Below are 19,680 nucleotides of genomic sequence, written 5' to 3' on the forward strand. Positions count from 1 at the left end.
TTTATTAACTTTCACTTTGATAATTTAAAGTTTTAGCATTTTTGTGCTTAGTAAATATTTTTAAAACAACATATTTGGAATTAAAAGTCAGACTTATTTAATTAAATTTTTTGAAGAAGAACTTTCAATCGACACTTTTTCCAACACACTGTTGAATTGTTACTAATTTTTTTTTGAAACGCTTAGGAAACCCCGGAACTTTAGTTTAAGTTACTTTAAAAATTTAATAAAATAAAAACAAAATCTGTATACAAAGTTGTATCGTTAACCAGAAAATTTTAATTTAACTTACAAAAATAATAATTAATAAGAATTTGCAAGACAAAGTTTTGAAACTTCAAGTATAAAATTCAACATCGCTTGTTCTTAAAAAACAAAATCTCCAAGTATTTATCAGAAAACTTCATTTGAGACATTTCGCTATTCATTTAAATTTTGTTCATAAAACTAAATTCATATTCTACCGTTAATAATACCGGAGTACAACAGCAAAATCCTTATTGATCCAAATGTTTTATTTAAACAAAATTTGCACATAAAAAACTCATAAGTAAAGAATTAATCATAAGTAAAAAATAATCATAGTTTCTGCACCTGTAAACTAAGAGTGGAATGAAAATAAAACAATTTTTTTTTTAATTTTTTTGTTTATGTTATAAAATTTTTTGATGAACATCTTTACAAACTCATTAGATTGTGTTTCACAAGTTCATACAATTCATTAGAGTTGATTTGGAGGCTAAAATTTACAGTTAATTATTTTTTTGCTTTTTGCTTGAGTCGCTAATATTAAAGCTAACACTTGAATGAAATTATCGTCATTTAACACCCTTATAAGTATTAACTATTGTCAAAAACCATTTTTGAGAATCGAAAAACATGTATTCACAAACCATTGAAATTATAATATGACTGTGTTAATAAAGTTTTAACATTTTTCATATTATTTATTTATTTTTATTTTATTTCTTTTTATATTTACTTGTTATGTGATGTTCTATGCTTCAGTATTACTTGAGAGGAAGAAATTTTCAAACAGTTATACCGTTTTACATTTATTTCAATGCGTACAAGCAATTCTTGAATATTCAAAGCATAAATGTATAAACATTGTTTAATTTATTTTTATTTCTTTTTTTTTTTTTTTTTTTTTTTTTGTCTAAAGTACAAACAAATAATACATAGTTATATAATGAGTATAAGAGTATAACACATTGCATTAGGGCATCATGGCATTTTATGCATGTATGTATGTATGTATTTACATATGTATGCGACTATTTATAATTATGAAAAATACATATGTATTTATTTGGAACACTTTGCGTTTACAGCAGGAATTGGCGAAGAGAATGATGAGTAAGAAGGAAAAAAAACTACATATTTTACACGCACCTCCATAAAACACATTTATAAATATATATATGTATATATATAAATTTAAATTTAAAAAAGTTAGTTGCCAGTGAAAAATATACGCTAGCATAAGCACTTAAGGGCAAGTAAAAAACGAAAGAAAATGTCTTCTCCGGAAGGTCTTTCAGTGAGCCTTTATGATTATTTTAAATTTAATATTATTAATTTTTGCATTTAATATTATTTTAATCTTTTGTGTTAAATAAATTCTAAAATAGTATTAACTGATTTGTATTATTACTTAAATTGCATTTGAATGTGGTGATTTTGTACTTTTTGACAAACTTTATTATATTTCGTTCCATATAAACATTCTCATAATTCATAAGCATATACATAAGTGATTACAAATTCGTTTAGATAAGTCAACGCTTCCATTTGGCGATAAGGAAAATGCACGCAGATTTGGTTTGGCTGTCACTAAGGGTAAATATTAGGTAAATATAAAAAAAAATTGTGCAAAGACTGCAAGTCATGAAAAACTATTTAGACTACCGGCCAAAATTCACCGATTAAAAGTTTCACATATGTATACCATATGTGCATTTGTATGTGCTTGAATATGTTTGGTAAAATATTGTTTTGATAAACTATAAATAAATTTTTGAAGTTATAAATTTTTGATTCACAAATTTAATATGAAGGCTTGCAAATCGACGTATCGCAATTTTTTGTAGTTAGTGTGCGATATGTATGCGTTTATGTAAGGTTGCTTCTCTGTCACAGACAGTTGACATTCCCTACACAACACTTGTTAAGAAAATTAATAAAACAATATTAAGTGATGCACACTTTAGAGCTGGCTGCTTAAAATAATTGCGTCAACTCGCCAATTTTTTTATGTAAACTATTATAACTTTTAATCTCAATGTGAATTTTGCTTTGCGATTGGAAGCAAAACAGCTTACCGCAAAGACATATGTCATAATTTTCAAGCAAATTAGAATACATTATTTGGCATTTAAGTATTTTCGTGACGCTTATACTTCTTTTAATGTCTTAGTTTTCGTTTTCGATTTTTATATTTTTTAAGTTAATTTTTTATATATGTATATAATTTTTTTGTTTTTTTTTTCTTGTTTGTATTTCAAAATCTAATTTAACATTGTTTTTTATTTTTTGTTCTATAAAATAGTGTTTGTTTTTCTTTACTTAATTTTTGCACTTGGTTCATTTGCTTTAAAGTATAGAAATAGTGAATAGCATGTATGCATGTACTATGATAAAAGCATAAGAGATATAATATAAGATTTAGTAAAATAGCACATTTGAAAGAGTACAATTCTTGTTAAAATAGTGGTAGTGTGATAATAAAATATAAGGAGAACATAACTATATAATTGGCATAACGAGCGAGGGTGTTTGGTCTCAGCATATATATGTGTGTGTATGTATGTTTTGTATAAGTGTACTAGGCGTGAGTGGCTCAGCTATTTTTTTTTTTTTTTTTTTGAATATTTTCTTATATTCATAGGCTTTTCTTAAGCACTTTTTATGTGTTTCTTTGAAGTTTATTTTATAAATTGTATTATATGTATAAATATGTATGCATTTATCATATGGTGTCTGTACGTTTTGAGCAGTCCGTTCGTTGTTTGTCCTTTATTGTTTTATATTTCTTAAGTTACTAGATTTTGCTGCTGCGGTAATAGTACATACATTGATTTATTTGGGCGGGTAAGTATTTTTTTTTTTTTTTTTAATTTGGTGTTAATTCTACTATACTAATAATAATAACGACACAACAACATTATTCAAGTGCACTGAAGGTGTATGCAGCAGTTATAAAGCGCAATCATACTAAATGTATTCTCTTAGCAATATATGAGCTAGCTATTAGCTGTGAAGAAAAATTAAAACAAAAATAAAAAAAAAATATATAAAATTTGGTACAACTTTACTCAAGTCAGTTTCCCATTACAATTTGGCTTGAAGATCTTTGATTTTTTAAAAGAAAATACAAACCAGTCTATATATTTTTATGGCCAATTTCTTATCATTGTTACTTTTAATGCGTTTAATATACTTAATTTTGTACGCCTAATCATTATCTATTGCATCATGCAACCAATATTATTTGCACACATAACTGTTAGTGAACATTGTTTGTGTTATTTACCGTTTGTGCATTACTAATGTAGCTCGTTTTTTTAGCAACTAGTTTTTATGTTATGTTTTGTGCTATTTTACCAGCACAATTTTTAGAAAAATTATTATTGATTTGCAATGCTTATTAATATTTATTACTACTGCACACAACCTCAACTTTACTTGAATGTGCATACATACTATCGTTAGTCTGATCTTATGCAGAAAAAAATTAAGTAATATTTAGGTAAACAATACCATTACTAGCCATAATTGCACTAATGTACATATAATCGTTTATGTTTAGGTAAAAGTTTGTAAGTTCGTTATGATTTTTCGTTTCCATTACAATATTTTTTTTTTCTTCTAATTTTGTAAATATTATAAAGTTTTTAGATCACCACAGTGGATAGTTTGAAACGAACTCGATGAGAAATGTACTGTGTTCAACTATTTTCTTGGTGAAACTTGGACTTTGACAGTGTTGCTGCTTTTCTTCGATTTTACTTTCACTACTACATATTTCAGTTTACAGGTGTTTGGGTTAGTGGTTTTTTATTTTTCTTACATATGACTATTTGCTTTTATTATTTTAAGAATACCTTTGTGCAGCATCAATGTAGACATATGCACATTTGGGTGCATGGTTTTTGAGTATGTTTATATGTATGTATGTACGTTGATATAATTAGTAAGTTTTAAGTTTATACATGGGCGGTACCTCAACCTTTGGCGTGAAGCGTCATTGGACGCATCAAAAGTTTATCAATTTGCTGCAGTGTATTTGCATGTCTTTGAGCGATTTTTATTATTTTTTATAATATATATAGTATATCTGCATATGTATAAGTTCATATATGTAAGTGGCTGCGTATGCAACACACACATATATACGCATGTTTTTCTCTTTATATGGATTTATGTGCCAGCACAATTTCATTTATGTTGTTGTTGGCGCAATGTCAACAGCATTACTAGTCGATGATGTCTTAGCCACGGCAGTGGCATTGCAACCCACATCGGCGATGGTGTCTAGAGATATGGAACTGTTTGTGCGTTTCGCATCGCTAATTGTAGCGGCAACTTGAACGTTTTCACTGCCTGCATTCTCATTGATGTGCGCCGCTGCAATTGTGCTGGAGTCATCATCATCAGTTTTGTTTCTGAAAACAGCGAATGCAAATAGTTTATGTTATACACCTTTGAAAACCAGCCGAGAGACAAAGCAGTAGTTCCAATTATCTTTCTCAAATTAATTTTAGCTCTAGCGACAGACTAAAAATATAGTACATAGTAAAGTACTAATTATAACCATAGCAATATTTTTTCTTTCGCATAGTTTGGAATTTCTTCTTTTTATATTCCCTGAGCTCCTAAAGCTTAATTTATAAAGTAAATTAGAGGAAAGAATCTACCGAATTTTTACTTTACAACTTAATATTTGCATTTAAGTACATACATACGTATGTTATTAAAAGCTGAAAATATATAAAACAAAATTAGAAACCAAAAATAAAACATAAAAAGAAATTTAAAAAATAATAATAAAAATAAATAATAACATTTAACAAAATATTAAAAAGGAAATACAAATAATTGTATTTAAAAGAAACAATAATAAACAAGAAATAAAATAAAAAAGCTGATATAAAAATAATTAAAAAACTTAGAAAAAATTATAAAAATTAAATTAAATTGAAAGCAAAAAAATTAATAGAAAAGATATAACAAAATATTTTAACTGCTTTAATTTAATGCTAATAATAAAAAAGAAATAAATCAATAAATGGAATATAATACATATATTAAAAAATTAATTAATGAAAAAAGAACAAAACATTGAAAAAAAATTAAAAAATACATTTAAAAAATTTAGAAAAAACATTAAACTATATTACAATCCTTAAGAAATATTTATACAAAAATATATATAATCTGTCTCTTATACACATCTAGATGTGTATAAGAGACAGACTATAAAGTAATTGTTTATAAAATTAAAAAACAAATATTAAACAAAAATAAAATTTAGAGAGAAACCCAAATGTTGGCTATTATAACAAATATTTTTACAAAGAAAAATATATATAATAAACTCAAAATAAAACCACGTAAATGAAATTAAACAAAGAAAAATAATAGAATGGAGTTAAAGCTAACTTTCCAACATATAATCTTAAAAACCAAATGGCATCAACTATATATACAACAGCCCAAATTATTAACACACAAATGAAGGATAAAAATTTAAGAAAAAATATTATCTAGCGTTAATTATTTATAAAAAAATTTATATGAACTTTAAATTAAAATATTAGAATACAAAATTATTATTTTTTTTTTCAGAAACGAGGAGTCTCTTTTCCCTCTATGTTGATGTTATTTAAAATTTAAATAATTGCCGCCAAACAGACTTAACGTAAAAATACACATTTAAAACTTTTTTGAATTCCCATAGCATACAATTTTTGCCATATAGTTAAACTAAAATAGTTATTTGGAACTACGCTTTACCTCTGCGATAGATAAGCGCCTAAATACACTCAATGATCTAATCTTGTAAGGCAACGAGTGCATGTGTTATTGAATATACTTGTATAGTTGGAGTTGGCACAGGCATTGTTGCGTTCAATGATAGAGCATTCGAAGAAAGTGAAATAAGGAGACGAAAGAAGCGCTTACAATTTATGTGTATTATCATTTGCGTGAACTTCTTGGCTGCTCGGGCCGTTGGTGAAACGCAGCTCATTGGACTTCTGATCGCTGTCATCACTTTCATCATCGTGCGCACCCACTGCACTGCCGCCCAGCGGTTTTGTCCACATGCCCTCATCATCCTCATAGTCATCCTCAGAATCCTGCATCACCGACTGTAGTGTACGCACCAACGAAGTGGCCAAAGCCTTCTCATTCGACACATCCAAATCATCTGCGACGTCGGTGCCATCCGCAAATTCACCAATCTCTTGCGTTACCAGCGTTATACTCTTCTCAACATTTGCATTATTATCATAACCAGTTTCGGCCTTGCTACTGGTGATAGCTGGCGCGATGGTACGGCTGATATCACTCAAAATTGCACCGTTATCGGTGGTGTTTCGTTGCGCTTGGGTGCCAACAGTAGCAGCGCTACTGCCATCACCGTTATTGCTGTTCTCTTTACCCGCAACAGTTTCAGACGTTGTAGATGCCGCACTCACTAAACTCTCGCCCAAATCGTTGGCGAACGAACTGAAATGCGAATCGAAATCAGCAAAATTATCCGAATTGAAATCAGCTGTCCACGGTGTTGCATTGCTATTCGCGGTTAGATCGCTGAACGGATCCATATCATCCCATGGATTGTTAGTTACGCCGAACGCTTGTAGAGCTGATGTGGAAACAGCATTTTTGCCAAAGAGAGAGGAACCGGTTCCGCCGCCGCCACTGCCAGCACCGCTAGCGTTGTTTTCATCGTTCTCGTCATCGTCGTCGTCAATATTGCGACCGAACTGAAACAAATTAAGGTCGTTTTCGGCGTTATCATCGTTTTCGAGCAGATTATTGCGATAGATGTCATGTTCAAGCGCAAAAACTATGTCCTGTCGATTTGTTGATGGTGGTTGGCATACATTTTCGAATTGCGTTCAGGACACAACAAATAGACAAAGATAGCAGATAGTGAAATGATAGTGAGATGTATAAAAAGGACTACACACATAAATAGAACTACAGTGATTGCGAATGGTATAAAATACTTTTTCTCCTCGACAGCCTTGCGTGCGAGTTTTGAGAATAAGTACCTTTTTAAATGGTAACAAGCGGATTTTTTCGTAAGTATTTAAATGTGTTTATTGTCTATTTGCAAAGCGTGTGGTGAAAAGTGTTTAAGAGTGATATTAAAAAATGAAATGAAAATGAAAATGAAACGAAATGTTAATAAGTATCATCTGTGCCTGTGCATAATTACAAAACTAACTTCACTAGAAATATTACAAATTTTCAAAAATTTAATGCATTGCATATATTATGTGGCAAATAGCATCGTTTATGGCAAAATAATAATACGCACACATGTTATTTGGTTACGTTACTCTCCAAGATAATTTAGATTTATTTGTGAATTAGGCAGCACTGTTCAGAAATGCATACGGAAGCACTAGTTTGTGACATAGTACATAACTATGCAATGCAATTACAAAATTATTTTTTTACAAGTTTAATGACTCATTCTTTTTTTGTTCATTTACATTAAAAAATTATATTTTGTAGTATTTTTCTACATGACATTTGCATCAATTAGAGAAAACTTACGTTTGAACTGGAATCATTGAAGCCAAGATTGCTGCTAAAAATTTAATTTTACAAATTATTAAATTGGAAATGGTAATATAGGATATTATTCGCAACTAACTTACATCATATTCGATGACATAATATAATCCCAAGTGCTGTTATCAAAATCTTTTGATAAATGTGGACTGTAGTCGCCCGCCTCATGGGCATTACAATTCGCTAACATTTTATTTTGTGTGGCTAAGGCCTTTGTTAGATCACCATCGGTTGGATTTATAATTGATTGCCACAATTTTAACTCACACTCATCACTTAAATTACTCTCAATTAAGGCACCGATATGTTCAGATTCTGATATACTATTCGTAATATGTTTGAATATCTTTATTAAATGTCCCATATAACCGAGACGACGACCATTTTCGGCTGACCTATTTAGTAAATGAAGCAAAATTAAAACCAACTAGAGATTTTACGCAACAAAAGCAAGAAATTTACTTACTCCATCTCTGTGTTGTATTTCCAACAGTCAATTAATTTCGAAATCAGCTTACACTTTTCAATTACCTAAAATGCAAATATATTTTTCATTTATTATTTTTTCCGAAACTTCTTCAAAATGAATCAAAATTAATGAAAATTAATACGTACGTGTATTTGCAGTGCGGACGGAACACTGTCGGTTTGTGCTTTGGTTTTGTTCTGCTCGTTAATTTCATCTTCCTTACGTTCCTCATTAACATCTGAAGTAGTTGGCGCTTCTGCATTTTCTGTCACCTTTTCTACAGTACCTTCATCTGTTTCCATGGCGTTAGCACTTGCAGCGGTTTCATTAATATCGGATTTTTCTTCCCTTACTATTTCGCCTTTGCCTTCGCCAATTTGTTCATCCGTTTTCATTTCGACGTCTTCCTTTTCGATGGATTTTTCTTCTTTTTCAACATTTTTGTTTGCCTCATTAACTTCGAAATTTTCATCTTTGATATTATCAGACTTGAAAATGAAATCGAAAAACGATGTATTTTCCACATTGTTTCCCGTTTTATTGAATGAGCTATCATTCACAATTGTACTGCCTTGCATTGAATTATTGTTATTTGATAGTTTTGTATAAAATACTAATTGAAGACACTTTTCAACTTCGCTATGCAAAAAATTATTCCAACAATATTGCTTGAAGAGGATTAATAAAGTTTCGAAGAAATCCGTTTCACAGACACTACGACAAACAAAATGTGAATAGTAAAAGTATGTCTTTAGTATTATAAGTTATTATGCTTACGCTTTTGAAATTGTTTCGTTTTTAGTCTGCAATAATACTGTAAAAATACGGCAGATTTGCAAACGAGTCATGCCAAACGGTTGTGATAACTTGGCTGCTGTAGTCACTAATTCTGGTTTCTAAAAGGAAAAAAATATAAATTTAATGATATTCATATGTATGTATATATTTATATATTTACATTAGGCGGGTTTCTAAGTAACTCATTGAAATCTTTAAGACGCGGTGCAATGACACTAATCACAGTAAAGAGTATTTGTTCACGAATCTCTTTTTCACGATTTTGTATAAATTTCATACGATCGGAATTAGGTTCATCACTGTAAGGGCAAAACATCAATAAGAGTTCGTTTTTTTTTTTTGTTACTACTATCACCATTAGAACTTACGTAAAAACAACTGGTTTTAAAAGCATAAGTACAACCGATATTCCTGATACGACTGCGCTTTCTTGCGCGTTTGGTTCTAAAATCACATTCAACAAGGCTTCAACATTGCGCTCACTTTCGATACATTTCAAGATTGGATTTGAACCGTCAAATGTGGGCTCAAACGTGTCATTCTCCTGCTCCGTATAGCGCATAGAACGACCTTGTTGTATTAAATCACAGAGGAATTCCGCCACATTTGCGTGCTTGTCGGTTTCTTGAGGATTGCCAATTAATTCAATCAGTCTCTCTACGAGTTTATCCTCAGTGAGCCACTAAAATATAAATTGTTAGTAAAATTATGTACATAGTAATTACAACTGTTGCTACAATTTACTTCATATAAATTCCGTTTCATTTGACCTTCTACCTCTCGCATCATTTGCATTATCAAATCGGGTATAACGGGTGTGGAAAAATGCTTACAAATTAAATCCAAAAAATTATTTTGCGACTTAATGTATTCCAAGAGTTTTAGGCACATTTGTTGATTCAAAAACCAATCTTGTTCAGCCTTTTTTGTGAAGAGCATACTAAACGTTTTGCTAAAAAATGACGATAGCAAAGGATTTAACGGTGGTTCATTTTCCAGATATGAATATAGGGTTTCTAATATATGTTCATCAGACAAAAGCTTTTCATCTAAGGACGGCAAACCACTGAAATTCAAAAAAACAAACAAAATACAATATAAGTATATAAATAAAATTGGCAAAGTTATTTTTTGATGCTTACAGTGTTAAAATCTCACAAGCCATGTGCGCATGGCGATATCTTTGGGCCAAGGGTAGATCCTCAGAAGGTTCTGTCGTAATGAGTTCAACAAGGCGTCTGATTACATCAGTGCGAGTGAAACTATAATGAATTTATTTGGCTTAATTATAAATGTCCACACAAGAAATTCAAGTTCTCTCAAAATTAACTTACTAAATAACAATAGACTTTTTTTGTGACCGACACTCCAGTAGGATATCATCATCGTCCAGAAATTCCTCAACAGTAGCATTCTGAAAAAGATATATACGAATATTCTGTTTACCTAATTATATATTTACTGACCGCAAAACTGAAGTATGATTTTAGCTCAGGTAATGAAGTTATATTTGTTGCAATGATTATACACTCTTCGGTATGCAACAGCACGGAAACATAATAACTTTAACTCTCCTCTAAGCTAATAAAACCACACATTTTTCATCGCATATATACTATATACACTCACCTCTTTCTCCAATAGCGCCTCTATATTCTGTGACGGGGTGTAGCTTTTGTCCCAAAACATTTTTTATTCACCTTTATGCACGTACTTTAAATTTTCTACGTCGTTTTTTAAATTGTTGATACTCCAACTCAATTTTTTTTCTTACAAAATGATTCTGTTCTATTCTGTTGTTTCAAACGTCTGGCACAATTCTAAAATATATTATCAATTTTATAATTAAACTATAAAATATGTGTATATAAATATAATAACATATTAAAGGCGTTTTATTTCTAAAATCTGTGCTTCGACTTTTCACCTGCCCTTCTCTTCTGTATTTCTTTTACATACATTTGGTGCATCATCACTCGCGTATTAATTTAAGTTCTCATTATTTTGCAATGCACTCTGCTTAAATATTTATCAATTTTTTAGTAGGTTGTTAAATAAAAATAGAAGTTTTCAATGATTTATATTGCGATTTATTTGTCCGTTCAACTGATGAAAATTTTTCCACTTTTCATTTGACAGCTCAGGTTAAAAGCAAAGCAAAAAAAAAAAAAGAAGGAATGACAACAGCGCTATAAATCCCGTTCTTCTTCATACACATTAAAACGCTTTTCTCTTAGTTCAGCTATAAAATCAGCGAAATTTAGTGACGTATAAATAGGCTTACTTGTTGCTTATATTTATATTGTATGTCAGCCACCGCTTTTCATATTTTCCGCTTTTATTTACAAAATTACACAATACTTCAGATACCTATGAAAAAACACAATACCGCACATATCACAATAAATTGAAAAACTTCAATTTTTAACCAAAAGTACGAGTAACCACGTATTTATCACTGGCCAAATACACATCTCTAGTTGATTCCATTATGCCAACACAATGTTCGAATATTTTAACTTCAGCAAAATGTCTGCTCTTTTAACTAAACAATTACCAAATATGCATTATTCTTATCCCATGATGATATGAAATTAATCCAGGTTTTTATTAAGAGCGAAAAACTGCTACACACTTATTTCCGTCAGGTCATATCCATGCGACATACTATGAAAGTATCCTCACAGATTCGACGATCATTAACTCACCCAACAGTTTAGTCAACGATGTTAATTATGACTTTCGAGTTTTTGCCTAATGTTCTTTTTAGAGATTTAACTATTTTATTTCGGCTTCATTAGGAAATTTGCAACTAAATGTCGCCACGGCGAAATACTTCGTTTCTCTGCAAAGTTTTCACGTTTGACAGTTCACTATTTCATCTCTTGCTACATTCCCATTCGCTATGGCATTTTTGCGTCCTTTCCACACACTTTGGAAAGAACTGTCAATTTGCTATAAAATTGCGATTGCAGTAATTTGATTTTCTCTTTTAAATGGTATACAAATTTTACAAAAGAATACAACTTAGCTTATTATAATGTATGTTATTTTGGCAATTTGTGTATATTTCAAAATTTTTTAGTTTATATTACTTTGATTTTATTCTAAGAGATATTTATAAGATATGTTGAAATAGTGCATCCCGATTATTATCGATATATTTTGAACTTAGCTAATAAAAGCTAATAAAGTAGGGTTGTTTGATGGTCAAGTTCAGAGTTTGTCTATTTTTAACGATATCAACAAATCACTGGGCACTTAAAACTATGTGCATAAGCGATGTGCAAAATATAGATGGTGGCCATTTAATTAGGGTTTGCTGTGGGTGAAACAGAATATTATATAAACAGAGAAGACATGTATAAAGTGACCAGTGAAATATATGGTGAAACTAACTATAACTCAATCAAAGGTGACAATGGAAGAGTATTGTCCAAATTCAAATTCAAATATCCACAAGATGAGAATATAGTAGCCCAAAACGGTATGCTTTTTGATAAAGACGGTGACCTAATAGTGCAAAGAAAAAGAGGATCGACACTAGATGGTGTGATTGCCATTGAACACTCCGAAGCCACAGAACTACAATTGGTGGGGCTGCAAGTCTGGAGAGGTGCGCTGCTATTGGCTGACTATATCTTTCATAAACGTACCGAATTTTGTAACAAATTTATTTTGGAATTGGGTGCAGGCGTTGGGTTGACAAGTATTGCTGCAGCTCTCTATACGCAACAGGTCGTATGTACGGACGTGAATGTCGGTGGGATATTAGACTTAATACGTGAAAATGTAAAACATAACTTCAAATTGCTTCAAAATCGCAATAAAATTAATGTATTGGAGCTAGATTTTCTAAAGCCTGTTGAAGAGTATGCACCTGATCTCTTAAAAGCTATTGATAATTGTGATATTGTAGTGGCAGCTGATGTGATTTATGATGATGACTTAACTAATGGATTTATACGTGTTATAGATGTGCTTTTTGAACGTGGAAGATTATCTGGTAAAAATAAAACGGTTTTAATAGCATTGGAGAAACGTTACGTTTTCACACTTCCGGATTTGGACACAACAGCACCAATGTTTGAATATTTTTTAAAACAAACTATCCATAAAGTATGGTTATTTGAGTATATCGATACAAACAGCTTTCCACAATATTTTGAATATGATCGCTCCAGACATTTAGTTTTGTTAAAAGTAACTTATGGCAAATAAATTTTATTTATAAAATTAAGTATTTATTAGCTTTACTTAATATAAAAAGTCATTATGAAACAGCAAACCAGACAATTATAAATAAATATAAAACTATGCACAAAAGTACTAAAAGAAAATCCTCAATAGTTTGATTGTAATTAAGGTATAACCCTTAATTACAAATCCTGCATTGCGAGAATAATATTCTCAAGAGCTGTACGGGCATCAGTAGCAGGAAACTTTTCAAGTACTCCTATTGCTGCGGTAGTATGTTTACGTTGCAATTCTTTGGTCTTTTCCAAGCCTGGTCCATTGAGAATTGCTTTGTGAATTTTCACGTAGTCAATTTTTTCTACAGAGACTTTACCCTTTTCAATTTCATCGTATAATGAAGGGTCGTATTCTAGATGATAGAGAACCGGCGCACTTACCAAACTAAACGTGGTATCTGTAAATCAAATATGTATATAACATGAGCAATATATTGTGAAAATACTCATTTACCTAAAGGGAGTGTAGGGATTTGAAATGGCTCGGCATCCAAGCAAGCCTGCCATGCCAATGACAAATGTTTACCAAAAAGGTATGCTTGCCTTTGCATGTTCTCATCTTGACCTGCTAATTTTAACGCGCCCTGACACGCTTTCCCCAGCAATGATCCTGCATTTAAAATATTGCGACATTCCCATTCTTTTTCAGGATTACCCATAGCTTTCAAGACATTCATAGGTATCATGACGTCATTGACATCGAAATCGATGCTTTCTGTTGTTGCTGTACCGTTTGTTTCAGGAGGTTCAGATCCGGGTTTCGTGGGTAGTGGATTATTTTGTTCATCACGGTCGCCAATAAATTGCGATTCAGAAAAATCGCGAACCGCTGATGAAATTAATTCGACGACTTCTTGATTTCGTAAATTAGCTAATTCAGCACTGGAGTGACCAAGTAGGTAATCACCAGTTAATAATCCAATTTTGTTTCCAAAAGCCATATCCTCATAAGAAGCTGTGTCCTTTCCAGCCTCGGATGTTGGTTGTAGATTTACTATACTCTGTAATTTTAAGGATTCTATAAGCACAAATAATAGCATTACAAAATAAACATACATTGTGTACCAAATGAGATATTCTAATCATTTCGGTAACTTCTGCCAATGCACGTTGAGAGTGCAATACACCAGCGCTTTTATCTTGTTCCATATCCGGTACTGAGGATGCATGTCCAGCGGCTTTTGAAATCAGCAATACAATTAGACCCCAGGCTTGCATTGTATTTTTGCCATTATAAAGCAAATGTCTACAAATTAACGGATTAATAATTTTTTTTTTAATCTAGCAAAAGAAATTACTTTGCAGTTTTGAGTAAAGGATGATTGCTTCCAACTAATTTTCGGAGATGCAAAGCGACATTAGCAATCTCATCACTAAGTAGCCATCGTAGACTGAGGAATGAAGTGGGATAGCCAACAATCCGCTCTGCTTCACTGACAGCGCGATTCCAGTCGTGCTTCGGAGGTGTTGGCTTTGCTGCTGACGTTGACGTCAGCTTGCGAGCAGTTGGTTGTTGTGCAAAAGTGAAAGCTGCTGCAGGTGCAAAAGGCCATAAGCGCGTCTGATATTTACCTAATGCAGCCCACTGCCTGTTGCTTTCTGTTACTATTTGCTTCCACATTGCCTACAGTATTTATAATTTATGTTATGTTTTCCAAAAAAGCGTATTCGATTATAGTAGAATATTTCACTAAAAAAATAAGACACCACCTGTACGGAATGGATCAACGTCTGATCATAAGCTTTACTCGTTGAGAAATGAAACTCAAGTCGCGGTGTGGTTAATTTTGTGGAAAGCTCACGCAGGTAAGCTGTAGTGTATGTGATTTATTTAATAGCGATTTCTGTTTGTTTACTATTTACTTTCTTCTCTCTTCTCCACTTATTCTCTCTAAAGATTACACAAATTCGAGTTACATAGCTTTTGCACATTTTTTAACAGCAAAACCGGTTTAGTGGTATTTATAATACATATATAAAAAAAAACATAACAAAGAGATATCAGCTGATCGATGGATTGCCATTAGTCTAAATTTAATTCCAAAGTTTTTGAGGGTTCTAATTTTTAAAATATGTATGTTAAGTATCTGTCACACACAACATTGTTAGCTTTGGGTGACAGTTCGTACTGAAACAATGAAGCTCAGAAAACAAAGGTGTGGCGGTGTACCACAATGAACGTTTGACTTGTGTTTCTCTCTAATAAAAATGGGGACTGTTGCTTGGTAAGTCTTAAAAATTTGAGAGTTGCTCAGTTTTATGAAATTGTGAAATTAGGTTTCAAAAAATAAATAAAAGCGGAAAAACTGCATGTAATTCTTGTCATATAAAATAGCGGTGTTGTATGAGTTATGTGGTGAATACAATGCTCGCGACAGACTGCAAACGACATATTAAAATACACACGTTCTTATGGACAGACCTATTTTGGCAGCTGCACGACTACCCGACTGCAGGCCGACAGTTGTCGTTCTCGCTAATTTCAATTTAATCGTATATTTGCCAACGACAGTAGAGTAGACAGTAGAGATATGAGGAAGAGTGGTGATGCCACTAATATGTAAAATTTAAAATTAATCATAGCTCTAACAAACTTGACGTTTTTTACAAAAGAAAGCATAAAATAGCTCTGTTACATCATTTGTAATAACAATTGATAATTTAAAGCACAAATGTATTCCTATTTACTTATTTTTTGCTTAAAAATTTCAGTTTGAACAAAATATTAAAATTTCAATGAAGTGCAAGGTATTAGTATGGCCACAACGAAATTGTGTACATGCAAAATGGACAACTGCTCTCTCGCAAACGTTCATGTAGTAGGATTCAAAACGCGTGTCGTGCTGCTACAGTCTGTCGCGAGCATTGTGTTCAACACATGAAGAAACATCTAAAATCGACTTGATTCCTCTCAGCTTTCAAATATGCGATTTTGCGAGCTCTCATACAAAAGCAAAATAGCGCTAGTTGGTAAAGTGTTAGCAACGTATGATGCAATATGTGAGAATTATCAATCACTAAAGCGTTCACAACCCCCGTATGTGCAATGAAAAGCACAGCAGGCATAAGAGCGTCTTTATAAACGTTATAAAAGGGGCATACAAACATCGTATGTATTTCATTTGCATTTTGAAGCTTAACGCGCCAAACATATGTGGGCATTCAGCAATTTTATACTGAAGAAATCAAAACGAAATTAAATTTCATTAAAAATGTGTGGCATATTCGCAATATTTTCAAAAAATGGCGAGCCCATAGCACCAAGAGTCTTCCATGGTAGTATCCATACTTTGCGGGAAATTGGGTATCGTCAAAGTGGTAAACAACGGCATCGAGGTCCAGATGACACGGGCGTAAAGGTGCTGCCGGATCATGGTGTAGTATTGATACATGAGCGTCTATCGGTTATTTGCGTAAAATCAGGGCATCAGCCTTTGGTTTCGGAAAACGGTGATGTGTTGTTAGTGGCAAACGGTGAAATTTACAACTACCTTGAACAGTCGGCGGAAATCGCAAAGAAGCGTGGACATTACAAACCCAAAAGTGATTGCAATGTCATTGTTGAGCTTTACGAAGAGTATGGCGAGCAATTGTTGGAATACATCACTGGTATGTTTGCCTTTATGCTCTATGATAAACGCTCGAAGAATATTTTGATTGCTCGTGACCCTTTTGGGATAATACCGTTATATATTGGTGAAGATTCAGATGGCAATGTATGGGTTTCTTCAGAAATGAAGTGCCTCGTTGAATTTTGTCCCAATTTGGAGCTTTTTAAGCCCGGCGAGCTACGAGTAGGACCGGCTAATAATTTGCAGCGTAAGAAATATTTCAAAGAGGAGTGGATTGAACATATACCCACCCAACAGGTGGATTTGACAATTCTGCGCTCCAAATTAGAATCAGCTGTACGTTCCCATCTGCAGTGTGATGTTCCCTTTGGTGCGCTGCTCTCAGGCGGTGTTGATTCTAGTCTAGTAGCTTCAATTGCGACAAAATTGCGCCGTGAAAGTGTTCCTACATTCCGATTAAAAACGTTTTCAGTGGGCCTGAGAAATGCACCTGATTTCAAAGCGGCGAAACTAGTTTCTGACTATATAAACAGTGATCACACCGAAATAGTTTTTGAAATAGACGATGCTTTGGATGGCATACGTGATATTATCTACCACTTGGAAACGTACGATGTAACAACGGTACGTTGTAGTCTGCCAATGTTGTTATTGGCACGTTATATTAAAAGCTCTGGTATTAAGATGATTTTGTCTGGCGAAGGTGCCGATGAAATATTTGGCGGTTACTTATACTTTTTCAGAGCACCAAGTCCAGTAGAGTTTCACAAAGAATTAGTAAAGCGAGTCGAACTAATTAATGTATCCGATTGCCTGCGAGCCAATAAAGTCACAATGGCCAAAGGTCTGGAGTTGCGAGTGCCTTTCCTGGATACTGCCTTTGTTAACTATGTGATGTCAGTCAGACCCGAAGATAAGATACCTGGTAATCTTAATTGCTTAGATAATATGCAAAAATACCGTATTGAAAAGCACATACTACGCGCTGCATTTGCCAATAATTACCTACCCGACGAAGTACTGTGGCGGCAAAAGGAACAATTTTCTGATGGTGTCGGCTACGACTGGATTGATAGCATACGTCGTGTGGCGACCTCACATATAAGTGATGAACAGTTTTCTACAGCTGCCGTACGTTTCCCTATTAACACACCAACTACTAAGGAAGCCTATTATTATCGCACAATTTTTGAAGAGCTGTTCCCTGGTACAGCAGCAGCAGAAACTGTGACACGTTGGGTGCCACGTTTGGATTGGGGATGTCCTGAAGACCCATCTGGCCGTGCTCAAGCTGTTCATCAAGTGCATCAATGAGTGTGAATGAAGAGGTTGGAATACTGATTGTTATTTGTAGTCGTTTCGACGACTGCAAAATTTTTAGCTGTTTTGAATAATATTCCATCATTATTATATTTACAACAAGAAAATACATAAATATATACATCCAGATGTACATATGTACATATATAAGGTTTATTTGAACTTGTGCTTAAGTACCCACTAAGAGTTTTTAGCTATACATATATAAAAAGTAATACCACCTAATAACAGGCAAATAAAAACAAAATTTAAAATGATTAAGTATTTAAGTATAGGTCATAAAAAATAAGAAGATAAGGAAATTGTCTGGCTCAGTAAGGGAAAATGTGTTCATACATATGCACAGAACGTTCGAGTTAATGACTCTTCTTAAAAGTAAGAGTAGAAAAAAAAAAACTTCTTGAAGCATGTTTTTGTCATTTTTCCGTGTGCAGTGCTGAATTATTACAGAGGATTTACGCCTATGCATAGATTAATGTAGTACGTATGGATATTCCTTTTCTTTCCATAGAAAAATAATATTTCAATTTAATCTTGTATGATTGCACACTAAGTGTTCATATTATATTATCTTCTTTATGAGAGTTTTTTCACTGCTTCTTTCTAAATTACTTAGAAATTAAATTAACTATTTGAAACGAACTGAATATCGTGCTTATTTCTGATGATCAGAATTTTTGAATAATCCTACAGATTGGGATTGGCATTCAGCGGAGCAGGTTCGTCGATTACAAGAATATTTATAAATAATAAAACTTAATTTTAAGTTTTAGTGGTAGGAAATATGCTGCCAAGCTGACAGTCCTAGGCCGGATATAAGTTTTGCTTAGTTTTTAACAGTTCCGGCTACGTAGGCACGACTATTGTTGGAATATTCACATATTCACGAAGTATAATCCCAAAGTAAAGACACTGAAATTGGAGAGTTATTGTATTTTTCATCTTATTATCAATGGATATAATATTAGTAAAAACTGAAGAATTACTTAATTTTTTTATTGCTGTTAGCGCTAATTTGTTTTTAAATATATGTCGCCTTGGTCATAAACACAGGGTGACCTCTATATTAATTGACGCAGTTAATTTGTAAATCCTTTTCCCAAATTTATCAAAGATTAAGTTCATACCAGATATGATAATATTATTCCTTTTTAATTTTTCAGTTATCTAATAAATTATTGAAGTTAATATATTTTCACCCTTTAAAAACAACCAAAAAAGAAATTTTTTAATTATCTTACTCATGACATTTATCAAATCTCTGGTTCGTCTTCAAGCATTTTGACGGACGAAATTGAAAATGACATAATTTTACGAAGAGCTAGCAAATATCCAGCAATTATATATGTGGCTGCGATTTTAAAATAAAAAATAAAACATAAACGAATCGAAAATATGTGAAAAAGTTATGGCAAGTTGTAAGGAATTAGATAAAAAATATTTATTTCCAATT

The 19,680-nt window shown here is 32.4% G+C and overlaps 4 protein-coding genes and 1 long non-coding RNA gene across 11 annotated transcripts; 2 read left to right on the forward strand and 3 right to left on the reverse strand.

The window, feature by feature from the left end:
• Positions 1 to 2,849: 2,849 nt before the first annotated feature.
• On the reverse strand, positions 2,850 to 11,936 carry LOC108971656 (serine/threonine-protein phosphatase 6 regulatory subunit 3-B). 7 transcript variants are annotated; one of them, XM_018937879.1, is made up of 14 exons: positions 11,791 to 11,936; positions 10,712 to 10,902; positions 10,417 to 10,496; positions 10,225 to 10,344; positions 9,827 to 10,148; positions 9,451 to 9,764; positions 9,243 to 9,381; positions 9,062 to 9,180; positions 8,431 to 8,998; positions 8,282 to 8,346; positions 7,902 to 8,210; positions 7,798 to 7,828; positions 6,187 to 6,995; positions 2,850 to 4,667 (listed from the first exon to the last, which is right to left on the reverse strand). In XM_018937879.1, exons 2-14 carry the CDS (start codon positions 10,769 to 10,771, stop codon positions 4,445 to 4,447), a joined length of 3,159 nt encoding a protein of 1,052 aa, XP_018793424.1. In that variant the 5' UTR covers positions 10,772 to 10,902; positions 11,791 to 11,936; the 3' UTR covers positions 2,850 to 4,444. The 7 variants fall into 7 exon arrangements, with proteins under 7 accessions (XP_018793424.1, XP_018793422.1, XP_018793423.1 ...); XM_018937877.1 differs by having other exon boundaries at positions 6,187 to 7,085; XM_018937878.1 differs by having other exon boundaries at positions 7,798 to 7,831.
• Positions 11,937 to 12,161: 225 nt separating this feature from the next.
• Positions 12,162 to 13,402, forward strand: LOC108971621 (methyltransferase-like protein 22). The gene has a single exon (XM_018937804.1). It carries the CDS (start codon positions 12,443 to 12,445, stop codon positions 13,301 to 13,303), a length of 861 nt encoding a protein of 286 aa, XP_018793349.1. The 5' UTR covers positions 12,162 to 12,442; the 3' UTR covers positions 13,304 to 13,402.
• Positions 13,305 to 15,459, reverse strand: LOC108971619 (decaprenyl-diphosphate synthase subunit 2). Its single transcript, XM_018937802.1, has 4 exons — positions 14,634 to 15,459; positions 14,392 to 14,581; positions 13,790 to 14,336; positions 13,305 to 13,733 (listed from the first exon to the last, which is right to left on the reverse strand). Exons 1-4 carry the CDS (start codon positions 14,954 to 14,956, stop codon positions 13,462 to 13,464), a joined length of 1,332 nt encoding a protein of 443 aa, XP_018793347.1. The 5' UTR covers positions 14,957 to 15,459; the 3' UTR covers positions 13,305 to 13,461.
• Positions 15,460 to 16,375: 916 nt separating this feature from the next.
• LOC108971617 (asparagine synthetase [glutamine-hydrolyzing] 2) lies at positions 16,376 to 18,484 on the forward strand. Its single transcript, XM_018937799.1, has one exon. The coding sequence runs from the start codon at positions 16,548 to 16,550 to the stop codon at positions 18,219 to 18,221; it is 1,674 nt and encodes a 557-aa protein (XP_018793344.1). The 5' UTR covers positions 16,376 to 16,547; the 3' UTR covers positions 18,222 to 18,484.
• Positions 18,485 to 18,817: 333 nt separating this feature from the next.
• Positions 18,818 to 19,508, reverse strand: LOC108971622. Its single transcript, XR_001993557.1, has 3 exons — positions 19,469 to 19,508; positions 19,214 to 19,394; positions 18,818 to 19,139 (listed from the first exon to the last, which is right to left on the reverse strand). It is a non-coding gene; the product is annotated as an uncharacterized LOC108971622 (long non-coding RNA).
• Between the last annotated feature and the right edge of the window lie 172 nt (positions 19,509 to 19,680).

This window comes from Bactrocera latifrons, unplaced genomic scaffold (assembly GCF_001853355.1).
Source record: "Bactrocera latifrons isolate USDA-ARS-PBARC rearing strain unplaced genomic scaffold, ASM185335v1 scaffold_35, whole genome shotgun sequence".
In the NCBI taxonomy this organism is placed as follows: Eukaryota; Metazoa; Arthropoda; class Insecta; order Diptera; family Tephritidae; genus Bactrocera; species Bactrocera latifrons.

Bases quoted from the DNA above. Each gene is read 5' to 3' on its own strand.
- LOC108971656 (XM_018937873.1), bottom strand. From the start codon at position 10,771: ATGTTTTGGGACAAAAGCTACACCCCGTCACAGAATATAGAGGCGCTA. The intron at 8,999-9,061 runs GTAAGCATAATA...TGTTTGTCGTAG, and splicing joins AACGAAACAATTTCAAAAGC to TGTCTGTGAAACGGATTTCT. The intron at 8,347-8,430 runs GTACGTATTAAT...TTTGCATTTTAG, and splicing joins CGTCCGCACTGCAAATACAC to GTAATTGAAAAGTGTAAGCT.
- LOC108971621 (XM_018937804.1), top strand. From the start codon at position 12,443: ATGTATAAAGTGACCAGTGAAATATATGGTGAAACTAACTATAACTCA.
- LOC108971619 (XM_018937802.1), bottom strand. From the start codon at position 14,956: ATGTGGAAGCAAATAGTAACAGAAAGCAACAGGCAGTGGGCTGCATTA. The intron at 14,337-14,391 runs GTATGTTTATTT...TTAAAATTACAG, and splicing joins TATCTCATTTGGTACACAAT to AGTATAGTAAATCTACAACC. The intron at 13,734-13,789 runs GTAAATGAGTAT...TTTGATTTACAG, and splicing joins AATCCCTACACTCCCTTTAG to ATACCACGTTTAGTTTGGTA.
- LOC108971617 (XM_018937799.1), top strand. From the start codon at position 16,548: ATGTGTGGCATATTCGCAATATTTTCAAAAAATGGCGAGCCCATAGCA.